The 24,238-nt window shown below is 43.1% G+C and overlaps 1 protein-coding gene across 1 annotated transcript in view; it reads right to left on the bottom strand.

Moving 5' to 3' along the window:
• rapgef4a (Rap guanine nucleotide exchange factor 4a) overlaps positions 1 to 24,238 on the bottom strand; it is a 336,945-nt gene that overhangs the window by 264,403 nt on the left and 48,304 nt on the right. The window contains exons 2-3 of the mRNA XM_041201514.1: positions 22,431 to 22,573; positions 11,078 to 11,166 (exon numbers count right to left, since the gene is read on the bottom strand). Of these exons, the coding sequence (XP_041057448.1) occupies positions 11,078 to 11,166; positions 22,431 to 22,573 (232 nt within the window). The remainder of the gene's footprint in view (positions 1 to 11,077; positions 11,167 to 22,430; positions 22,574 to 24,238) is intronic.

Below are 24,238 nucleotides of genomic sequence, written 5' to 3'. Positions count from 1 at the left end.
CTGTAAGGGCCCATAGATTTTTCCTGCCCTACATGCATGCTGGCTGATGTCACCTTGTCCCTGAGACACTAGCACACACATTTAGGTGACCAAGATGTCATCGCAAATATGTAACATCTTGAGCCTGGTGTGAGATGCTAAAGTTTAGTGAGCCAACCTAGCTCTGTGCTCCATTCTCTGATGTGGCATATTAATCACCAATCATTTGCTCATGGTCAATGAGTGGATGCCCTTTGGCCCATTAGGAGTGTCAATTCTGGTGAACAAGTGACAGGCCTTCATTGTTGGAATGTCATATACGATACAGCTGTGCTTCCTTCACTATTACCTGCATTCCCAAATTCTAATTCCTAAGTATTATTCTTGTGATGCAGGGACTGTGATGTGCAGCCACTGAGTTCTAAGTAGCCTTTAATAGTCCTAATAAAGCCAGTGGCTTTCAGTGGCTTTCATCACAAGGAGGTATTCCACTTTTCTTTCTAAGCAGACGCTTGCTCACTCTTGTGGCAACAAGAGGTTAGAGGGCTACCCTAGCAAGGCCCCCATTGTGTTCACCCTTCCCTCTCACTCCCATTCCACTGCCTTCCCTCCCCGTTGCCCCCATCATATTCGCCCTTCCCTCTCACTGCCATTCCACCGCCTTCCCTCCCCATGTGTTCGTCAACCCAACCCTTGTCTCGCAGCCCACCCCAGTTGAGGCCAATGTAATCTCCACTGGCAAGACGCAAGATTGGAAGGCGTGGCAAGATTCTGGTGAGCTGCTGTTTTAATGAGCCATGACATACTAATGAATACAAATGGCACTTATGCCACCAGTCGCTGGGATAACCTACCTGCCATGAACACACCATCGGGAGAATTGTGACTTGTTTTTACGATGGCAGATTTGCGACTTTTTCCCACCCGCCCGCCACAAAACACACCTCGGGCGGGATGGGAAAATTCCGGCCATTGAGTTGTAAGCCTAGCTCCAAATACTGAAATGGGAACAGGAACCTTCTAACAGAGAACAGGAATGGTGAGATGGAGCATGGACTGTTGATCTAGTGTGTAAAGTGCAACTTTAGAAGGAAACCTCACTAGGGATGAGTTTGTGACCGAATTCTTTCAAACCAGGCAGAAGTAAACTTCTGAACCTAAAATAGTTCATTCATCCTGAAAAATCACGTTGCCACTATTGGTTTATTTGTCAATCAGAACATTTTCTTGTACCAAAATGCAGATTATTTCATTAAAAATCTGTAGTAATTTTTCTTTTTCATCCTAATTTATATTTTTGAATATTTCTTGTACATACTAAGTTCTAGGGTGATAGAACGGAGGAATGGAAACTTCTCGGAATTGAGCACCTAAAACTATGTGCGAAATCTTCAAAATGCTCTTCCCCAACTCTTGTCTTATCCCTAATCTCAAAAGAATACTGCTCTTGGAATAGACAAAACTCAACTTTGCTCTACTCTCCAGCTCTTTAATTTAAATTATACCAGTGAGCCAAGAATTTGCCAATTCAGAGATCAGCTAGAATGTCCCTCAGTATTAAGTGTGCGGAAAAGGGCAGGCGTGGGCATTTTAAAGCATGCTGCGGATTACAATTACACTGCAATTGAGGACAGAAGCTGACTGGGGACACTACGCTCAACAGTAATCATTTAATTTAACACAAGTCATGCCATACAAATCACCTGCCCTGTACATTTTTATTCCCATGGATAAATTGAAAATAATTAGAAATATTAATGTTCTGTCATATTTCACTCCCAGCGCCATTTCTGTTACATTAGATGGCATCATTTTTGCAAACTAATATTTTCCCATTAGCAGTGAAACTATGGCCTTCGCCACTAACCTCACAGAAAGTGCGCTTTACATTCAGATTTTGTGGTGGTAATGATGGTTAAACTGTCAGCATTCACCATCATCACCCTGTGAAACTGACAGCAACTGCTAGCGATTTTTGTGGCTTTGGTTTCACCTTCCCCATGTTAATTTTATCCTTGCGCCAATCATAGGGAATTTCCAGCATCTAGCAACAATGATGTTACTGGCAAACCAACCAATTGAAGGATTCTCACAGACAGCAAACATAGGAACATAGAATTTAGGAGCAGGAGTAGGCCACTCAGCTCTTCGAGCCTGCTTCACCGTTTCATAAGATCATGGCTGATCTGATTGTGGTCTGAACTCCTGCCTGCCCCCCCCATAACCCTTTACTCCCATGTCTATCAAAAATCCAACTCATCAGTTTTGAATAAATTCAATGACCCAGCCTCCACTGTTTTCTGTGGAAGAGAATTCCACAGATTAATGACCCTCAGAGAAAAAATCCTCCTCAACCCCATCCTAAAAGGGAGAACTCTTATTTTTAAACTGTTTCCCCTAGTTCTAGTCTCTTTCACAAGAGGAAACATCCTCCCAGTATCCAACCTATCAAGTTCCCTCAGGATTTTATATGTTTCAATAAGATCACCCCTCATTATTCTAAACTCCAATGGATATAGACCCAGCCTGTTCAACCTTTCTTCATAAAATAAGCCCTTCATCCCAGGAAGAAGTCAAGCGTACGTTCTTTGAACTGCTTCTTATGCAATAATATCCTTTTTCAAATAAGGAGGCAAAAATTACAGTACTCTGGATATGGTCCCACCAAGGTCCTGAACAGCTTCACTAAAACTTCTCTACTTTACATTCCATTCCCCTTTCAATAAATGCCAACATCCTTAATAATAGATTCTAGCAATTTCCCTATGACAGATGTTAGGCTAACTGGTTTCTTGCTTTCTGTCTCCCTCCTTTTTTGAATAAAGGTGTTACATTTGCTACTTTCCAATCCACTGGGACCTTTCTGAAATCTAAAGACATTTGGAAGATTATAACCAGTGTCTCTATTATCACTGCAGCCACTTCTTTTAAGACCTTATGATGCAAGCCATCAGATCCTGGGGACTTGTCAGTCTTTAGGTCTAACCTTTTTCCCAGTACCTTTTCCCTAGAGCTGGTGATTGTTTTATGTTCCTATCTTTCACTTCTTGATTTTCAAGTATCTTTGGGGAGTTTTCTAAGGCCAGGATTTTCCCATCGGCGAGTGCGGGGCGGGGTCCGCTCACTGACGCATAAAATGACGCACGGTGACGTCGGGCGGAACTCCCGACATCACCGCGCCCCATTTAAATTTTCAGGTAGGCGGGGGTTCAATAAATCAGCTGTATGGCTGCTGACCTGTCAATGGCCAATTGAGGCCATTGACAGAGTCATTAATGTAATTAATGGACCTGCCCATCCAACCCATCCAACCTCAAGGTTGGTGAGCTGGCCAGGAGCCCCGGCGGGAAGTGGAAAAAGCATGAAATCTCATCCACGGGTGGGATGAGGTTTCATGTAGATTTTTAAAAATTTAATTGAAGTGTTTTTAAAAGTTATGGACATGTCCCAACTCATGTGACAGTGTCACATGAAGACACATGTCAGGAAATTATTTTTTTTCTATTTTAAATATTTTTTAATGTACAGCCGATCTCCCAGAGGCAGCACTTCAGGGGGATGAGTGCACCCTTTCATGCACATGCGTGAAAGAGCGCACTCTCGGGTTTAGGGATACCCCCCCCACCTGCACAGGGAGCGCATAGCGCTTCTGTGCAGACGTCACGCTGGGCGGGCCTTAATTGGCCCGCCCATGTAAAATGGCGGTGCGCCCACTCTTCAACTTCTCCCCGACGGGGGTAAAACTCTGCCCTAAGCCTTTCACAGCAAAGGCAGAAACAAAGTGCCTGTTCAATACCTCTGCCATTTCCTTGTTTTCCATTAATAAATTCCAGATGCACTCTCTAGAGGACCGACACTCATTTTAATTACTCTTTTCCTATTTAAATACTTACAGAAACTCTTACTGTCAGTTATTATATTTCTAGCTAGCTTTCTCTCATACTCTAATTTCTCCCCTTTTATTTTCTTTAAAATCATTCTTTGCTGGTTCTTAAAATCGGTCCCATCTTCTGACCTAACATTAATCTTTGCAGATTTGTACACTGTTTCTCTCAATTTGATTCTATCCTTAACTTCCCTATCTAACCATTAATGATGCACCCTTCTCCTAGGGTCTTTCTTTCTCACTGGGATAAATCTTTGTTGAGAGTTATTAAATATTCCCTTAAAAGTCAGCCACTGCATCGTTACTGTCCTATCTTTTAACCTAGTTTCCCAGTCCACTTTAGCCATCTCTATCTTCATACCCTTATTACCTTTATTTAGATTTAAAACACTAGTCTTAGACCCACACTTCTCACGTTAAAATTAAACGTGAAATTCTATTATGTTATGAGGGCTGTTGCTGGAGGCTCCTTTCCCATGAGGTTATTGATTAATTCTGTCTCATTGCACATTGCTAATCTAGAATAGTGTGAGGCAAAATTTTTCATCCTGTGGGCGGGTGCACGCCCGAACGGAACAGGAGCGAAATAGTGCGCAATGATGACGGGCGAGCGTCCCAACGTCATCGCGCACTCTCACTATGTTTCGGTTGGCTGGTGCATGCAAAAGGTGGCAGCACACCCGCCAACAATTAAGAGACCTATTAAGGCCCTTAAGCAAGCAATTAAGTTGGCTTTTGTACCGCCCGCTCAACCATTCGGTTGGTGGGCAAGCGAATAAGCCATGTGGTCTTGGCATTTTTAACAAAACCTCATCCACGGGCGGATTGAGGTTGCCAACGGTTACTAAAACAAAACAAGAAAAAATTTTTAACATCATTTTTCAAATGTCCCTCTTTATGTGACTGAGTCCATGTGGGGACATGTTTATATCATTTGTGAAAAGTTTATTTTTGTACTTAAAAATCTTCAGCAATCTGAGGCAGCTCTGTGCCTTCGGGGAGCTTTCAGTGCGTGCTCCCCCGCATGTGTGCACAGTTCAGCACTAGCACTCCTCCCGCCCCCACCCCAGCAGCACCGAGGCTCTTAGCGTGCATTTGGCCAGCCAGCGTGAAATCATGGTCGGAGCACCATCACGGGCGGCAGTCAGTCTCATGCCGTTCCTTGGCCCACCCGCCGCACCCGCCCAATGAGGGGAAAATCTGGAAATCATGGAAAATCCATGATCTCTGGTTGGTGCTAGAATGTACTGTTCCAAGAACTTGTCCCGAATACACACTATGAACTAATTTTCCAGACTACCTTTGCCAATCTGATTCACCCAATCTACATGTAGATTAAAGTCACCCATTATTTTTGTGGTACCTTTCTTACACACCACATCTATTTTTTATTGTTTACGCTGTCCTATAGTGTAACAACTGTTGGGGGGTGGGGTGGTCTATAAACTACTTCCGTAAGAGATCGCTTGCCTTTTCTATTTCTTATCTCTACCCAAACTGATTCTACAAGCTAGGAGCTTAAAAAGTACCAGTTACCTTTAACTTTTTAAACAGTTTACAGAGAACACAATGGTTGGGTTATACACATAGGCTTAAGGTAGAAGCTGAAATATCATAAACAAACATTTTTTTTAACTCATGGAATTCTTTATCATAATGGAGAAATTTTACATTACACAAATATATTCGGGCAAGGTTCCATTAGATTGGAAAATAGTGAATGTTAACTCCTTTATTCAAAAAGGGAGGGAGAGAGAAAGCAGGAAACTACAGGTCAGTTAATTTAACATCTGTCTTAGGGAAAATGTTAGAAACTATTATTAAAGACGTTATAGCAGGACTAGTGAAAAAAATAATCAGGCAGGATCAACATGGTTTTGTGAGAGGGAAATCATATTTAACCAATTTACTGGAGTTCTTTGAAGAAGCAACATATGCTATGGATGAAGGGGAACCAGTACTAAGTACTAGTACTTAGATTTCCAGAAGGCATTTGATAAGGTGCCAAATCAATAGTTATTGCGAAAAATAAAAGCTCATGATGTAGGAGGCAACATATTGGCATGGATAGAAGATTGGCTAGCTAACAGGAAATAGAGGATAGAAATAAATGGGTGCTTTTCAGGTTGGCAAGATGTAATAAGTGGTGTGCCACAGGGATCAGTGCTGGACCCTCAACTTTTTACAATTTATATAAATTACTTGGATAAAGGACCAAAGGTATGGTTGCTAAATTTGCTGATGACAAGTAGGAAAGTAAGTTGTGAAAAGGACATTTGTAGGCTACAAAGGCAATATTGATAGGTTAAGTGAGTGGGCAAAGATCTGGCAAATGGAATGCAATGTAGGGGAATGTGAAATTGTCCATTTTGTCAGGAAAAATAAAAAAGAAGCATATTATCTAAATGGCAAGAGATTGCAGAGCTCGGAGATGCAGAGGGGTCTGGATGTCCTAGTACACGAATTACAGAAAGATTAGTATGCAGGTGCAGGTATGAAGGGTCTTGACAGGGTGGATGTGGAAAGAATATTTCCTCTTGTGGGAGAATCTAGAATTAGGAGGTTTTAAAATTAGGGGTCACCATTATAGAACAGAGATGAGCAGAAATTGTTTCTCTCAGGGGCTCTTGAGTCTTTGGAACTCCCTTCCTCAAAAACCTTATCAATGTGATCCACCATTCTTTCCAAATTGAAGTATATGTCTGAGATCTGAGTAAGAATAATTGCCTTTATTATTTATTATTGAAAGTCAGCTGAATTGTTTCAATTTTTTAAAAAAATATTTTAATGCAAGATATAAAAAGGAACTGTAAAGCAGAGAAGCTTAGGGGAGGAAAATAAGCAAGTTAACCAAAGTACAATGCTAACAACTTATCCCTAGCATCTGTGACCACAGAGTGATGTGGTGCCGTTCTTCCTCTGCTTCCAGCATTTGCTTAAGTTTTCCTCATTAGTTGATGATGTTGCTGTACCTGCACTGAATTCAATTCTCTATGTACTGGCAGGTGGTACAAAATGCAGAACACTACATTAATGCAGGAGAATCTCTCTGATGGATAATGTCAGAAATTCCCAGACCAATCCAGATACATAAACCTCTGTTTTGAGAGTTCTCTAGAATGCTCAGTTACCATACTCTGGTCCCATGGCTCTCGTATCAGTTCAGGCATGAGAAGGAATGTCATCAGCCATATTTGGAGAGTCCCCAGGCAGCCACCCTCTAACATTCCTGGAAGGATGGAATAGTGCAGGTTGAAGAGTTTGTGACAGCTCCCTGGACGCCTGGTACAGTCTTGGATGATCCTGTTGTGGTGATCACATGTAATCAAGTGAAATCCCTTCCTATTGCTGACCTTCAATTGGTCTTCTGATACTTTGATGGCTACACAAGTGCCAACTACAACTCTGTGCATGAGGAAAGCCAGCAACTGCTGCAAATCCCTGAACTCTATCAGTTTAACTGTTGATGTCCATAGGGAAGGTGATATTGATTGACCCTGGCAAATAAGGCATTAGTAATCTGATTGATGCCTTGTGTACTGCAGACTGGCAGATGTCCTCTGTAGCACCCTGATATGAGCCTGAGAATAAGCAATTAAAGGTGGTGGTGACTTTCACAGTCACTGAAAAATTACAGCCACTTGGACAAGCAAGACTTCTTACAGGAAGCTACCCAAATCTGTGACAGCCTGCCTGAAGAAGTACAGTCTACTCGTGCCAACTGCTTCTCAAACTGGCCTAGAAAATTCACTGTTGGACTTTTAAATCTGTGGATAGGGTATGATCTTCTATGGCCTCCTCACCTGCTTTTAACAGATCCAACTGCTATCTCCCAAGTTGTTAAGCCTATTGTTAATGTCGCTCCTCTTCCATCCTCCAAATCAATGCAGCAAGAAGGACCTGCATCATAAGCTCTGAGCACTTACTGAGACTAAGTATTCTCCTCTTTCATGTCTGGAGGAGGATGAAAGTTATCAATTTCCTTGTGGAAAGGAGGTACCAGTTAGATAGGGCACAGAATATTTCCAGGTTTCAGGTGTCAATTAGCTGGTAACTCCTCAGGCAAGGCTCCCTTAGACAAGGCTCCAGCAATAGCAGGTCCAGATGCATTTCATGACCCTGTACCGAGAAGGATAATATCACTTTTATCTCCATTTTCTCCCCTCACTGAAGCAGCACATGTGACAACGTAGTAAGATAGGCACTAAAATAAACATATCTTACAAAGTCACCAATGTACGCATAATGATGGAGACTAGAAATATTTTATTACATAAACCTAAAAATAGTTTGAGTGCTTAATTACTCTTTAGTGTAGACAGGTTTGTTGGGAAGGGCCATATTAAAATAATAGCTGACAGTAAGTGGTGTAAGATAGTGGTTCAGGTACAAGAGATGAAAAATGCATATTGTTTCTAGGAATATTGGGTAATGTTTAATTTGTCTGCAATATGTGTGCATGATCCAGATCAGGGAATTACTGGAAGCAGTTATTAATGACATATGTTGCACCAGTTTTCCAGGCCACATTGTAACTTTGTCCATTTCCTCATCCTTTTCCTCTGCTATAGGCCTCCTCTTCATTCTGCATGCATGTATACTCCTCTTTGTGTTGCAAAGTTATGCAATACTCAAGAGGCCATGATTCTTTTTGACAGTTCTGCTGGGCTATGGAGGAGCACCCTGCTTGAGCTGTCTGATCTTTGCTTCAACAGTAAATCTGGTTGAACCATGTGCCTTATTATATTTATGTTCTGCTACTATTTTGGATCCCCAACCACGGCTCTGGAAAATAAAACCCTGGTCTCTGGCAACCATTTTTTCAGTCTGTGGGAATTGTCTAACAATTTCGGCACTGTAGACAGCTACAAAATAAATATAATATAATATCTAATGGATGCATCCTGGATTTAGACATTCATTTACATTATGATGGTTATATAGGCAGAAACCATCTGAAAATTAATGGAAATCTTTTCGATTGATGTAAATCATGGGATTGATGTGAAGTGATCTGATGCTGATGCGAATGCTATTAACAATGCCCTGGACTCTTGGGCACCCTGAAACCTGAAAATATTCTGTGCCCTATCTAACTGGTACCTCCCTTTTGCAAGGAAATTGAAAATTTTCTTCCTCTTCCACACATGAAGAAGGAATTTTAACCTCCCCACCTGGCAGGAATGGGGTAGAATGAAGTTAAAATAGCCTAGGAGTTCTTCACATGCACCTGCCGCTCAACCCCTGACATTGCCATCTTAACCATGCAGCTTTTTTATGCAGTCAAAGCATCCACAAGAATCAGGCGGGTAACTTTTGAATGCATGCAAACAGGACCCCAATATAATTTTAACAGGAAATAATGGAAATGCCAAAGGTCACAGAATCACACAGTGCAGAAAAGGCACCGACACATGAGAAACACCTGACCTACCTACCTAATCCCATTTACCAGCACTTGGCCCATAGCCTTGAATGTTATGACATGCCAAGTGCTCATCCAGGTACTTTTTAAAGGATGTGAGGCAACCCGACTCCACCACCCTCGCAGGCAGCTCATTCCAGACCTTCACCACCCTCTGGGTAAAAAAAGCTTTTCCTCACATCCCCCCTAAACCTCCTGCCCGTCACCTTGAACTTATGTCCCCTTGTGACTGACCCTATCCACCCTGTCCATGCCCCTCATAATCTTGTACACTTCGATCAGGTCGTCCCTCAGTCTTCTCTGCTCCAATGAAAACAACCCAAGTCTATCCAACCTCTCTTCATAACTTAAATGTTTCATCCCAGGCAACATCCTGGTGAATCCCCTCTGCACCCCCTCTAGCTATCACATTTCTTGTGGCAGCATGGCTTTCATTGCATGCATGCTGCAGATATGCATGTGGCTTGTGCAGTGGAGTTATGAGCGATGTCATCAGCAGATAGCCCTGGTTACCCAGTAGCTACATTTTGGTTTGTCGTGGTGGCTCAAATGCAGGTGGCACAGCAGACTGCCACAGAATGAAGGCATCATGACTGCTGCCAGGGTACCAGGCATTGGCCTGCATGATTCACTGCATATGGTCATAAGGCCAGCTGCAGATTGAGCGAGTGGATTTCCTCGCAGTTGCAGAACCTCTTTGAATACATCTCAGAATTGTCATGCGGTGCCCGAAAAACATGTATGCAGTCAATGGCACCCTGAACCATAGGGAAGCCTGCAATCCCCACAAAGCCACGTGCTGGCTCCACTGTCTTCTCTCTGGCAAGAGGGAATGAAATGTAGTTTAGGTCTCTTGGAATACAAAGCCTCAGTTACCTCTCTTATGTAACAGTGAATGGCAATGTGGGAGATGTTGCAAATATCACCCATTTCAGGCTGGAAGGAGTTTGATGCATAAACGTTCATGGTCACCTTCACAGACACTGGCAATACCACCCTTGCCCTGCCTTGAGGCTGCAGTTGTGGTTGTAGCAGGTGGCTCATTTCAATAAGGATGCCCCTATTAAAGTGCAGATGTCTGACAAACTTCTCTTTGTTTATGTTCAGTGTAGGTGAATTGGTCCTTAAGCACCTTGGGCAAACATGGTCTCCCTGCTGAGAGTCCTTCTCCCAAATTTCCTCCTCCTTCTTCCAGAAACCTGTCCTGTTCTGTCTGCCCTTTACTCATTCTCCCTTTCATGCTGCAGTCGAAGGAGAATATACACTGCTGCACCCATGTGCAAAATCCCTGATGTCAGGACAAAGTCCTTCTGCATATGTCATATCATTCTCTGTAGACTTTAGCAACAGTACTCCAGAAACCACCAAACCCTTCTATAATCTCAGCAACAACCAATAGAAATCAATCAGTGGATAACCTATAGGTACTGAATTATCCCTTTAAATAACACTGTAAAGACTCTTTCTAGTTATGGAACATGAGTTCAGCTGTTTAAGAAACAGCATTAGCTGGAGTGTTGAACTCCAAGATAGCAGAGCTGAAGTCAGATCAGTGCTACACACTGATTGGTGTCACAATCTGCCGATTCTGCATACTTCCAGCAGATGGTCCTTGCACATGTGCTGCTGACTTCACCAAAATGGCATCTGGCATGACACATGCCAGAAGTCTACGGCACACTGCAGATACCATTTTGGAACCAAAATGGGACTCATAATGCTGAAAAGCTGGATGCTAAGGAGTCAAATTTCATGGCCAGTGCATTTAAACAAAACACTCCCTTTACCTGTTGGTTGGCTGTTTCTGACACTTTAACATCCAAAGATCCAGCAAGTACAGCATACCAACTTGTCCCAATGTCTCCTTGTCGAAACACTGTGAAGCAAAAATACAAGAAAAATGGTAAAACATGATACAAAATTGCTCTCACTAACACTTAACTACCAATTGACGCATACAGAAATATTTGTAAAACATTCCATGTGCCAATATTTTACTCCATGGTTCTGGGCGGTCTTTTTCCTGGTCTGGATAATTCATTGAAAAATAGAAATATGTAGCCTTTTATAGCACAAGAGGAGGCTGTTCTGCCATTGTGCTCAGCTAGTCTTTGCTACTGCAGTCCAAAAATAATCTCACTGCTCTGCATTCTCCCACACCCTGTATATACCTGTGTTTCAAATATTTATCAACACTTACTCTTCCCTTAAAAGATGAAAATCAAGAACAATTCTTATTTTGCGTGAATCCTTGCAGAATTTTCAAAAGCACTAAATAGATAAGAATTAGATAGATCCCCACCTCAGGAGGAACAGTATGTATAAGCAAAACCAGAAGCATACATGTTGTGCTTGAAAAGGAGAAGCTGACCGGTTTCAAAATATTGACACAGGATTTTTGTCCAGTGATGGAGGTGGGAATGGGGTCTGGAATGACAAGAAGTTAGAATTTTTTGTAGTAATTTTGGATTTGCAGTGTCTTTCTGACCCCACTCCATTTTTGTGTGGCCTTTTCATGGGTCGGGATGGCCTTGGCTTGATACCCTGCAAGCGCTTCTTCTGAGATCGGGTCAATATTGTGAGCCCAAAGGGAATTTTGAATTCCTCCCCCGCCCCCCCTTATTTTCATATGCTGATACAGGTTTTAAAAGCCCTAATTAAACTTGCCTTTTTGGAGAGTTTGTGACCACTGAAGGAAAACTGCTAAGAGGGTCACTCTGACAGGTTACTGTTAAAGATTTTGGTACTTCAAATGTCAATATTAGATGCTGTATTGTAATGTTGATGTGTTTCAACTGCAGTAATTCATCATAGAGCTCTGCCCTGAAATTGAAATACATTGACAGCGTTGTTTAAGTGGTGAGATGCGTTAAGACTAATTTTACCACAGAAAAAGAGAGTTTTCAGAGGGGCTTATTGTGAAACACAAAAGGTATGGTTATGACTGTGTGATATATGGACGGGATCCAAAGTGTATGATGGTGGTGGACTGGATAAGAACTATGGGAGTTCATAATCTACCACATGGGCCTGAACAGCCATTCTACAAGTTCTTGTCCAAGATGGTTAAGCAGATATGCTGCGCAAGAAAATCTGATTTGTAATGCATCACCACTGGAAATAGACCATGAAGAGGTTGGTCGCTACTTTCAGAATTTTCTGACACACACTACATTGCAAATGAGGAACTGCAGGTTCAGTATCCAGATGACATGGTGCTGACATCACAACTTGCGGAGAAGGTGTATGGCCACTCCTGAGTCATTCTTCAGGAAAGAGCGAAGCACCTCTATAAGCATTACATATTAACTGAACAGAATAGACCAAGTGAGTCTCATAAATACAGGTTTGGAAATATGCTGTAAGTACATTTCAATAAAATTCCATTATCATTCAATCATTTCAACAATACAAACAGGTTCACTTCTTACAATTTTCAGGAAAACCCACCAGCCCAGGTCTTCAGTTCACCTCAGCTATATATCCAGTTACCAGATGTAAATATATAAATAATAGTGCTTCCCATTAATACTATGTATTGTTCGCATTTAGACTCTTCCGCTACTGGAGGACATGCCATACAGTGGATCAAAACTGTAGAAAAATGTGCTTGTCATATTTTGGACTGAGAGTTAAATGTCTGGAGATCTTTCATTTTGAAAAATATGCCTCGCTATTGAAAGTTAAAAAGAAATTAACCGCCTGCTCTACTTCATTAATTGACAGGCAATCAGCTTGAAATGGAAAAGACACCCACCGATGTAGCTTAGAAAAAAAAAAGCCTTCTGTTTTTCAGTTTCAATAGACACCATTGTTTACATTTCCAAGGGTTTGTCTGATTGCTGGGGCAATTATGAATACTTGGCTGTGTTTCAAAAGCTCTAGAACCACCCTATTTCAGTTGGGGGCTGAGTTCTGTTGACTGTTTTAAGAGGTTATTAAAGGATTATCTGCCTTTGAAGTGGTAAGTGAATAAATGTTTGTGTCACGAGGCTGTTGTGCCGCTCTATTTTTTGAAAGTGTGACTTTCAACTTTCAACTAACTGGAAATTTTGCAATCTGAACTGAGACAGAGCAAACTGCTTAAAAATACAAGGTCATATTCCAAGGTGAAGGTGAGAAACAAACAAGTCGCTCTCAGGGGATTGTGAAGAGGGAGGCATTTCTTATAATCCAGACACCAATCAAAACTCATCACTCTCTAAGGAAGAGAGGTTAAAAATGCAAAATATTGGATATTAAAACAGCTGCTACAGACAGACACATCCAAAACCTCTTGGAAATGCACAATGGGTGAAGTATTTCAAGGCAAGGCCACTTGAGAGAGATTACAAGTGACAGAGGCAGTGTCAAAAATGTCTTCAGCAGAGGAAACAGGCTCAAGGCTGCTCTCTCTCCCTCTCTCTCTTTTAGAATAAGTGTGTCACTTGGTGTGAGAAACCACTTTATCAGGATCTTACCAGCAAACTAATGATGACCCCTTCCATCACTTTGGGTGTTGGTGAGGCTGCACCTGGAGTACTGTGCACAGTTTTGGTTCCCGTATTTAAGAAAGGATATACTGGCATTGGAGGCAGTTCAAAAAAGATTCACCATGCTGATTGGGGGTGGTAGAGGCAGGAACACTCACAACATTTAAGAAGTATTTAAATGAGCACTTGAAATGCCATAGCATACAGGGCTACGGGCCAAGCGCTGGAAAATGGGATTAACATATATAGGTGCTTGATGGCCGGCAAGGACACAATGGGCTGAAGGGCCTGTTTCTGTGCTGTATAACTCTATGGCCACAATACTGCCATTGGTGTGCAGGGGCGGGCCCAATACACCAACGTGCAAAATGACTCGCGATGATGTCGGGCAAGCGTCCCGACATCATTGCGCGTCATTTGGATATTTTGTTCGGCGGGCGCATGCTGGCCGAACTGTCAGAGGCCTTTAGGAAACTAATTAAGCTAATTAACAGCGCTAAAATAAATATAAAAACAAAAAACTGCGGATGCTGGAAATCCAAAACAAAAACAGAATTAAATGGAAAAACTCAGCAGGTCTGGCAGCATCGGCGGAGAAGAAAAGAGTTGACGTTTTGAGTCCTCATGACCTTTCGACAGAACTAGGTGAATCCAAGGAACGGGTGAAATATAAGCTGGTTTAAGGTTGGGGGGGGCGGTGAGTTGGGTGGTGTGGTTGTAGGGACAAACAAGCAGTGATAGAAGCAGATCAGCCTCCGCGAGGTAGAGGTCAGCCTTGCGGAGGCTGACCGTCAACTCGCAGACACTTCCACCTACCTCTCCCTGGACCATGACCCCACCACTGAACATCAAGCCATTGTTTCCAGGACTGTCACTGACCTCATCTCCTCTGGGGATCTTCCTCCCACAGCTTCCAACTTGATAGTCGCCCAACCTCAGACGGCCCGCTTCTACCTCCTACCCAAAATCCACAAACAGAACTGTCCCGGTAGACGGATCGTGTCAGCTTGCTCCTGCCCCACAGAACTCATCTCTCGTTATCTTGACTCCCTTCTCTCTCCCCTTGTCCAGTCCCTTCCGTGATTCCTCTGACACCTTACGTCACATCAACAATTTCCAGTTCCCTGGCCCCAACCGCTTCCTCTTCACCATGGACGTCCAATCCCTCTACACCTCCATCCCCCACCAGGATGGTCTGAGGGCCCTTAGCTTCTTCCTCAAACAGAGGCCCGAACAATCCCCATCCACCACTACTCTCCTCTGTCTGGCTGAGCTTGTTCTCACGCTGAACAATTTCTCCTTCAACTCCTCTCACTTCCTCCAAATAAAAGGTGTGGCTATGGGTACCCGCATGGGCCCCAGCTATGCCTGTCTCTTTATGGGGTATGTGGAACATTCCTTGTTCCAGTCCTACTCCGGCCCCCTTCCACAACTCCTTCTCCGGTACATCGATGATTACTTCGGTGCTGCTTCGTGCTCTCGTCGGGACTTGGAAAAATTTATTAATTTTGCTTCCAATCTTCACCCCTCCATCATTTTCACGTGGTCCAACTCTGACACTTCCCTTCCCTTCCTTGACCTCTCTGTCTCAACCTCTGATGATAAACTGTCCACCAACATTCATTACAAGCCTACCGACTCCCACAGCTACCTTGACTACAGCTCCTCACACCCCGCTTCCTGTAAAGACTCCATCCCATTCTCTCAGTTCCTTCGCCTCCATCGCATCTATTCCGATGATGCTACCTTCAAAAACAGTTCCTCTGACATGTCCTCCTTCTTCCTTAACCGAGGTTTTCCACCCACGGTCGTTGACAGGGCCCTCAACCATGTCCGGCCCATCTCCCGCGCATCCGCCCTTACGCCTTCTCCTCCCTCCCAGAAACATGATAGGGTCCCCCTTGTCCTCACTTATCACCCCACCAGCCTCAGCATTCAAAGGATCATCGTTCGCCATTTCCGCCAACTCCAGCATGATGCCACTACCAAACACATCTTCCCTTCACCCCCACTGTCGGCATTCCGTAGGGATTGTTCCTTCCGGGACACCCTGGTCCACTCCTCCATCACCCCCTACTCCTCAACCCCCACCTATGGCACCACCCCATGCCCACGCAAAAGGTGTAACACCTACCCCTTCACTTCCTCTCTCCTCACCATCCAAGGGCCCAAACACTCCTTTCAAGTGAAGCAACATTTCACTTGCATTTCCCCCAACTTAATCTACTGCATTCGTTGCTCCCAATGCGGTCTCCTCTACATTGGAGAGACCAAACATAAACTGGGCGACCGCTTTGCAGAACACCTGCGGTCTGTCCGCAATAATGACCCAAACCTCCCTGTCGCTTGCCATTTCAACACTCCACCCTGCTCTCTTGCCCACATGTCTGTCCTTGGCTTGCTGCATTTTTCCAGTGAAACCTAACGCAAACTGGAGGAACAACACCTCATCTTCCGACTAGGCACTTTACAGCCTTCCGGACTGAATACTGAATTCAACAACTTTAGGTCTTGAGCTCCCTCCTCCATCCCCACCCCCTTTCTGTTTCTTCCCCCTTCCTTTTGTTTTTTTCCAATAAATTATATAGATTTTTCTTTTTCCCACCTATTTCCATTATTTTTAAATATTTTTAAATCTTTTATGTTCCCCCCACCCCCACTAGAGTTATACCTTGAGTGCCCTACCATCCATTCTTAATTAGCACATTCGTTTAGATAATATCACCAACTTCGACACCTATGTGTTCTTTTGTTCTGTTGTCTGTGACATCTTTTGATGATGTGCTTCTATCACTGCTTGTTTGTCCCTACAACCACACCACGCCCTCAACTTCTCTCCCCCCACCCAACCCACACACACACCCCCACCCCACCTTAAACCAGCTTATATTTTACCCGTTCCTTGGATTCACCTAGTTCTGTCGAAGGGTCATGAGGACTCAAAACGTCAACTCTTTTCTTCTCCGCCGATGCTGCCAGACCTGCTGAGTTTTTCCAGGTAATTCTGTAATTAACAGCGCTGCCCATCCAACCTTAAGGTTGGTGGGCAGGCGAAGAGCCCAAGCAGCCTTCGTGCTTTTCAGGAAACCTCATCCATTGTAAATAAAATTTATGAGATGTACAAACATGTCCATGCTCATGTGACACTGTCACATGAGGGGACATGTTTAAATAAATTTTCAGATCATTTATTAAAAATTTGTGCTTTCAACTTAATCTCCCTGAGGGAGCTCCAGGCCTCAGGGAGATTCCTGCGCTCTTTCGTGTGCATGCATGAAAGAGTGCAGGCCCTGGCTCTCCCTCCTCCCCCCGGCCGCACAGGTAGCGCTGAGCACTTCTGGCCATGCGTCAAGCTGGGCAGGTCTTAATTGGCCCACCCACATTAAATGGCGGCACGCAGCCAATCACGGGTGGCGATCGGCTCCACACACGCTCCCGCCCAGCCCAGGTAAGTTTCTGGCCTATGACTCTATGACTTTATTGATGAGCATACACTGGTGGGAAGGAATTGGCCGGGTTGGATTTGTCCTGCTTTTCCACATAGCCGGGTAGATGCCAGTGTTGTAGCTGTACTGGGACAGCTTGATTAGGGGGCACGACAAGTTCTGGAGCACAAGTCTTCAGTACTAATGCCAGAATATTGTCAGAGCCCATAGCCTTTGCAATATCTAGTACCTTCCGCCATTTCTTGACATCACGTGGAGTGAAACGAATTGGCTGAAGACTGGTATCTGTGATGCTGGGGACCTCTGGAGAAGGCCAAGATGGATCATCCACTCGGCACTTCTGGCTGAGGATTGTTGCAAATGTTTCAACCTTATCTTTTGCACTGATGTGCATTTGTTTGTATATTAGAGTCAAATTGGCTAAGCTAAAAACCTTGAAGGATGTTATAAATCAAGAGGCTAGGTTCATGGAACTATGAACAGAAGACCCAGTAGGGTCCATGGGAAAGACAGACTGACACGTGTTGAACTTACGTACTGTGCCATGCCTCGACCAGCGAAATGTTAAGTATCAATCTTTATTGTCCAGAAATTTTTATTAGTTTGCATCCTAAATTAATGGTTATCCATTTTGCCAATAAGGTTCCTCGAAAAAAGATTTCTTACTCTGGGGTTTAGTATAGAGTCCAGATCCTTGCACCATTCATCCCCATTCAAAGGAGTCAACAAATTCTTCTGTCTAATATAGGCTCATTGCTTTGGATGAGCTTCAAGCTGTGATACTTGCTGGGAATATATTAGTTCTCACAGGGCTCTTGCTTATTTTTAACTGATGTATTAGAAGTCAACCTAATTAAACAACAGGAAAAATATATAATTTGTGTATTCTATTCAGGGGTGTCATGTTAGAGTGGGGCTTTAGGCATGACAGATAAACATATTGAAACTTGACATAACGACCATAGTAAGTTTTTGGTAGTCCCAATCCTCCTAAAAGTTAGAATCATTACTTTCAGTGCAGTATTTTCAAAAAAATCTCATAAGGAATTAGCACTGATTCACAGGTATCTAATATGTAACATTCTCACTAATTACCTTTTGAACAATTTTAAAATGCAAGTCACAATAGATGTTTGAAATTATTCAAAAATATAATAATTATGAAAATGATCGTAGATTGTATTGCTAATTGGCCTCGAGTCAGTTCTTGTTTCTCTGGCTGTCAGCTTCTTTTTTAAAATGATTACTTTCCATAACAATAGAGACCCTTCAGAATAATCTGCTATCAATACAGATCGCTAGGGGACAAGTGTTCCTAGATAATTATACCAATGTACCTTTCGATATGTGATGACAAAGGGATAATGAATCTGAAACGGAACCCTTAGATGTAACTTCTTTTGTAGCACAAGAGTGAACAAATACATAAAAAATCTGTGCAGTGATTTTGAAGCAATATGCTCATTCAGACATTGACCTGGATTTCCCTGAAAACTTGCACACCTATGACATACAACATTATTATTGTATAACTATTTTAGGAAATAGTGGGACAGACTTTTCTGGCCAAATAATGCCAAGTTTAATGTGAAGCTGTTATTAGTGTCTATACAATTCAGCAATTTGTGGCAAGGAAGAGATACCCCGTGAATTGTGAATTGTCACAAATTATTGTTGATTTGCACGGCTCTGCTGTTAGTTTCTCAAAAATAGCAGCTCACTTTCAACCTCAGGAGTTTCAAGAAATTGCTGAATTTGTACATTAATTACAAATTAAACTCAAGGCTGAAAGCTAGAGCTGATTCTTAACAGCATAAGGACCCTTTCAGGAATAATGGAAAATTAACTAAAGTCAGTTTGAAAAGGGCAAGGAGAGCGGCGGGGACTTCAGTTTAAAATGAATCACTGCACCTCACAGAGGTCTCCTGGGTTTTTCTTGCTGCTTCAAATGCCTTCTCTCCCCAGTGAGTCCATTCCTGTCACAGTCCCCATGCCCAACCTGATCCTGCCCACGCCAAGATCCATGTTAAACTTCTTATCCCCTCCAATGACTCCCCAGATGAGAACTACTCCCACCACACCCGGACTCTCACCCTCCCACCGGATCCCATTGCCTTCTTTCACAGTCACAGTGCTCTCCCACCACCAGCATCCTCCGTTTTCCCCCACCAAGTTTCTAGCATTGACACCACTGACCCCTCCTTCTGAACATTTCCCCACCCACACCTCCCTACCAGCAAAGCTTCTTGGTTCCCCTCTGCCCCGCACTCCCCTCCCAGCCGAGTGTATTCTGACCCTACCCACGTCTTCCAGCAGCCTCCCCTATGTCTTCCCGTACCATCCTACTGTCCCCATGTCTTCCAGCACACCCACCATCCCTTCCACCCTGGATTGTTTCCTTGCCATGTGCCATACCTGGTCTGATTTAAATAATGTTAAGAGTATGCAAATCCAGTTCCTGACCACCTTCAGCGGGAATAGCGATCCACCATGACAGTCAGGAAAGCAAGTTCCCGCCTTCACTTCTCGCCGTCGGGAAACCGATTATTTTCCCCCCTGCCACATTCTCAACCCCCACTGCCATGAACCCTGCCACTGGCAGGACGGGAAAATTCCAGCCATTATAACCAATGAGAGCAGTGTAATTGCGGTCCTGTATGCCTGCCACAGCCTGATGAGGACCATGATCCCTGAATGAGGGAATGGCTCTTTAAGAAGCTTCACCTTTAAGCAGAAGGATATGGCCTCTTTAAGAACCTCTACTTCAGAAGGTAATTGCAACTGGTGGTGGAGGGCGGGAGGGTGAGGGCACCGCCATTTTACATGGGTGGGCCAATTACGGCCTGCCCAGCATGACGTCCGTCAGGGAGTGCTCCCTGTGCAGGTGGGGGAGGGGGGAATTCCCTCAGCTAGGAGTGCACTCTTTCGCGCATGCACGCAAAAGAGCGCACAGACCTCCCTGAGGCTAAGTGCTGCCTCAGGGAGATCAGCTCCGATTTAAAAATTTTATTAAACATGTTTCAAAATTTTCCCTGCCACTGGCACATGAGTTGGGACCTGTCCATAAGTTTTATTGAAACCTTTCTTAAAAATGTAAATACCCTCATGAAACCTCATCCTGGATGTGGATGAGGTTTCATGCTTTTTCCAAAGCCTGCCAGGGCTCTGGCCTGCCCACCAACCTTAAGGGTCTATTAATGACCTTTCCTCAGACAGCTGAGCAGATAAGAGTGAAGTTCTCAAGAAGCAAGAAAAAGACCAAGAGTTGGAGGAGTCTTCCAGGAATAGTTTGTAGGAGAAAGGAAGCTTCAGATTGCAAGGGAGTTTGACACTATTTATTGTTTGGGAATGGCTATGGCCCTTGAGAAGTTGTTAATGAGTGAATAGAAGGGTAGGTGTGTGAAATATACATTCTTACTCATAGATTGTATCCCAAAACTATTTTCTCAAATAAATCTATCTAATGTGAATTTCACAGGGCAGGATCTTCCAGTTGCTAATGCGTAAAATGGAACTCCTGATGTCACCTTGCGTCATTTCCATTTTCAGGTCGGCGGCCTATTGAGGCCATTGAAAAACAAATTAAGGACATTCATAGACCTGCCCATCCAACCTTAAGGTCGGTGGGCAGGCCAGAACCCTGGCAGGCTTCGGAAAAAGCATGAAACCTCATCCACGGACAGGATGAGGTTTCATGAGGGTATTTACATTTTTAAGAAAGGTTTCAATAAAACTTATGGACAGGTCCCAACTCATGTGCCAGTGGCAGGGAAAATTTTTAAACATCTTTAATAAAATTTTTAAATCGGAGCTGATCTCCCTGAAGCAGCACTTAGCCTCGGGGAGGTCTGTGCGCTCTTTTGCGTGCATGCGCGAAAGAGTGCACTCCCAGCTGAGGGAATTCCCCACCCCGTCTGCACAAGGAGCGCTCCCTGGCGGAAGTCATGCTGGGCGGGCCGTAATTGGCCCACCCACGTGAAATGGCGGTGCGTCCCCAATTGGGAGTGGCAATCGGAGGCGCACCAGCCCGCACCCACTCCCACATACCCCCCCACCCTGACAGGGGGAAAATTTTTCTCATAGTGTCAAAGCAGACTTGCATCCTGAAAATTACTGCCTTTCCAATGCCAACAGGAGTGTGGATGGCAAGACTAGCACAAAAATACTGGAAGGGCAGATTAGAAAACACGAGAAACAATTCACTACCTGGTGTAGTGAGATTCCATTGTCTCATTTGTGCACCTCCTGCGCCCCCAGGCTGTGTTTGATGCAAGGACCAACAATCACATTGTTAACAGGTTCTTACGACTTACTACCAGACCTTAATTGCAAAGGCAGGATTAATTCACATTCACTGTGCAAGTCAGCAGTTTCAAGACATGCAATTTACTTCAATGGAAAGGCTCATGCCAAAATTGCAATGTTATTGGTTTGATGTGGCTATAAAGCAGGGTGGTGCAAATTGTCCAGAAATTTATGGAGAAGTGAAACTCTTCTTTGTGAAAAAACAAGCAATTTGTTACAAACTAATAATGGAAAGCACCATGGAAAAAATCTTATTCTTCCACAAATTTCTTGACCGTAAATTTCCTGACATCTTTGGCAAAACAAAGAACTTGAGTACATAGTGCAGATCAAAACTGATATTTTCTTAATATCTTGTATATCTGGCTACTAGGAAAGAGCAGTCTGTTCTTTTAATCTAGTTTATGATTTTTAATGAAAAGCAAATAAGGCTATAGTTTAGGAATGTGTCTTCCTAGCACAAGCTCTTTATCTGTCAGGTGCATATAGATGCAAATTGCTTATAGAGAACACATAAATTCCTGATCTATGCTCACGGTAGATGAAGTTCCTTGGCAGGAATATATAATTGTAAAGTTTACCCTTAAAACATCTTGGAGAGCAAAATAAAATGTAAAAGATATCACAAATAAAGCAAAACAAAACCCTGTAAAATTAAGAAATATAAATGTTCTAAATGAAAAATCAAAATCATTAAAATAAAACAATTTCACACAGACATTAATTGGCACCCAATGTCTTTCTCTTGCCATTGGATGGAATATACTTTTAGTTGACCTTTGAAACTGGTTCAGTGTATATCTTGAATGGAAAACAATAGCTCACATAACCTCCAACTATGGCAATTTAAAAAATAACTTGGGAAAGTCCATTTTTAAGCAAAATATAGCCATAATAATATCCGTGAATTAACTTACATGTCACACCTTTCTCCAGGTTTTCATAGTACCCACACAAGCAGATCTGGTACAAGAGGTTGGGATGAAATTTCTCAAATGCCTTCACTTCTTTTAACCGCGTAAATATAATATCAACATCTTCACTAGAACGTTCAGCAGGTCTAGGAAAAAGAAATCATTTGTACCGTTTGACAGTCTTCACTTGGAGAGCTGATCAGTGAATAACAGAAATATAAAAGGAGTTTCTATCAACAGCTATTTTTCAAAGAACCTGATAAAGGTTTTCGTAAATTCTGATTGGTAATCAACAGTGTATGTCTTTCCATTCAATTGCATAAAGCACAAATGACTATTTGTGTACTGCATATTATAAAATCTTTTATTGTTTTCGTCTCTGGCCACAGTACTAATATTAAATCCAAAATTAATAAATATGAAATTTAATGCCATTTTGTTTCAAAGTAATTTTATATGTAATTTTGAATTTTACTAACAAGCCAGAGTTTTTCATGGCATAGGTAAGGACTAATATTTAAGAGTATTATTTTTCCAATTAGTACCTCTGCAGGCAATATTTGATTACCTATCAGTACTGTGCAAGGGATGTAGAAAGATTTATGCTCAGCAATTCTGGGGGCTTCTAATCACATCTCTGTTCCATACAGCCTGACCTCTCAACTATCAAATTATAAACAACTATGAATATAAGCCTAAGACATATGAAAACAAGTAATCAAGCTTAAAGTAAAATGTGACACAGCTTTGTTGGTTAAGCTGTAGGGTATATCCACTGGCCACAAATTCCAGAGTGCCCAATTTTGAGGCTGCGAGGTATGATTTTTATGCTCAAATGCAGAGGTCTGGAGAACCCTTGATACTGGGTCTCAGACCTTATTAACATAAGCCAGTGCACACCCGGCAAACACAAACAAGTTTGGGCAATGGCTCATGCTGCAGAGACCCTCAGGTAAATGATGGGTGGGGCTGGGCTCGGACAGAAATCTAACACAAGGCAGAGATTGCTGGCCTCAGGCGGAGCAATCAGTAGATAGATGAGGTTATTGTGGGATTATCAGCAGTAATCAGCACGGAGGAATAGTGCTGCCAACTGCTGAGACGGATCCGCATTTTCTCCACATGGGTGAACACTGAATTCAGAATTGGGGCCTTCCTGCCGGTTAGCAGCACATTGTGCTGTGCAAATTCAGCGTGGTGGTAAGTTTTAATCTGGAATTAAACACTAACTTCAGTAATGGTGACCAGGAAACTATCAGATTGTCATAAGAACCCATCTGGATCAACAATATCCTTTAAGGAAAGAAATCCGCCATCTTACATGTGATTCCAGACCCACACAGTGTGATTGACTTTTAGCTGCCCTCTGAAATGGCCTCGTACCCACTCAGTTGCACCAAACCGCTGCAGAAAAGTTGAAAAGCAATAAAATCGACCAAAATCGATCTAGGCACTGGAAACGACAATAGCAGACCCTATCCAGTCAACCCTGCAAAGTCCTCTTTTCTAACATCTGGTGACTTGTGTGAAAATTGATAGAGCTCTTCCACAGACGAGTCAAACATCAGCCCGATATAACAATTCTAACCAAATCTTACCTTACAGCCAATGTCCCTGACACCTCCATCTCCATTCTCTGGTTATGCCCTGTCCTATCAGCAGGACAGACCCACCAGAGGTAGTGGCACAGTGTTTTTTATCAGAAAGGAGTTGCCTTGGCATTGACTCCCAACCCCATGAAGTCTCATGGCACAGGTCAAACATGGGCAAGGAAATCTCCTGCTGGTTACCACCTACTGTCTCCCCTCAGC

This window comes from Carcharodon carcharias, chromosome 12 (assembly GCF_017639515.1).
Source record: "Carcharodon carcharias isolate sCarCar2 chromosome 12, sCarCar2.pri, whole genome shotgun sequence".
NCBI classification, from domain to species: domain Eukaryota; kingdom Metazoa; phylum Chordata; class Chondrichthyes; order Lamniformes; family Lamnidae; genus Carcharodon; species Carcharodon carcharias.
Note: the sequence above shows the minus strand (reverse complement) of the source record. Positions and strands in the feature narration are given on the sequence as shown.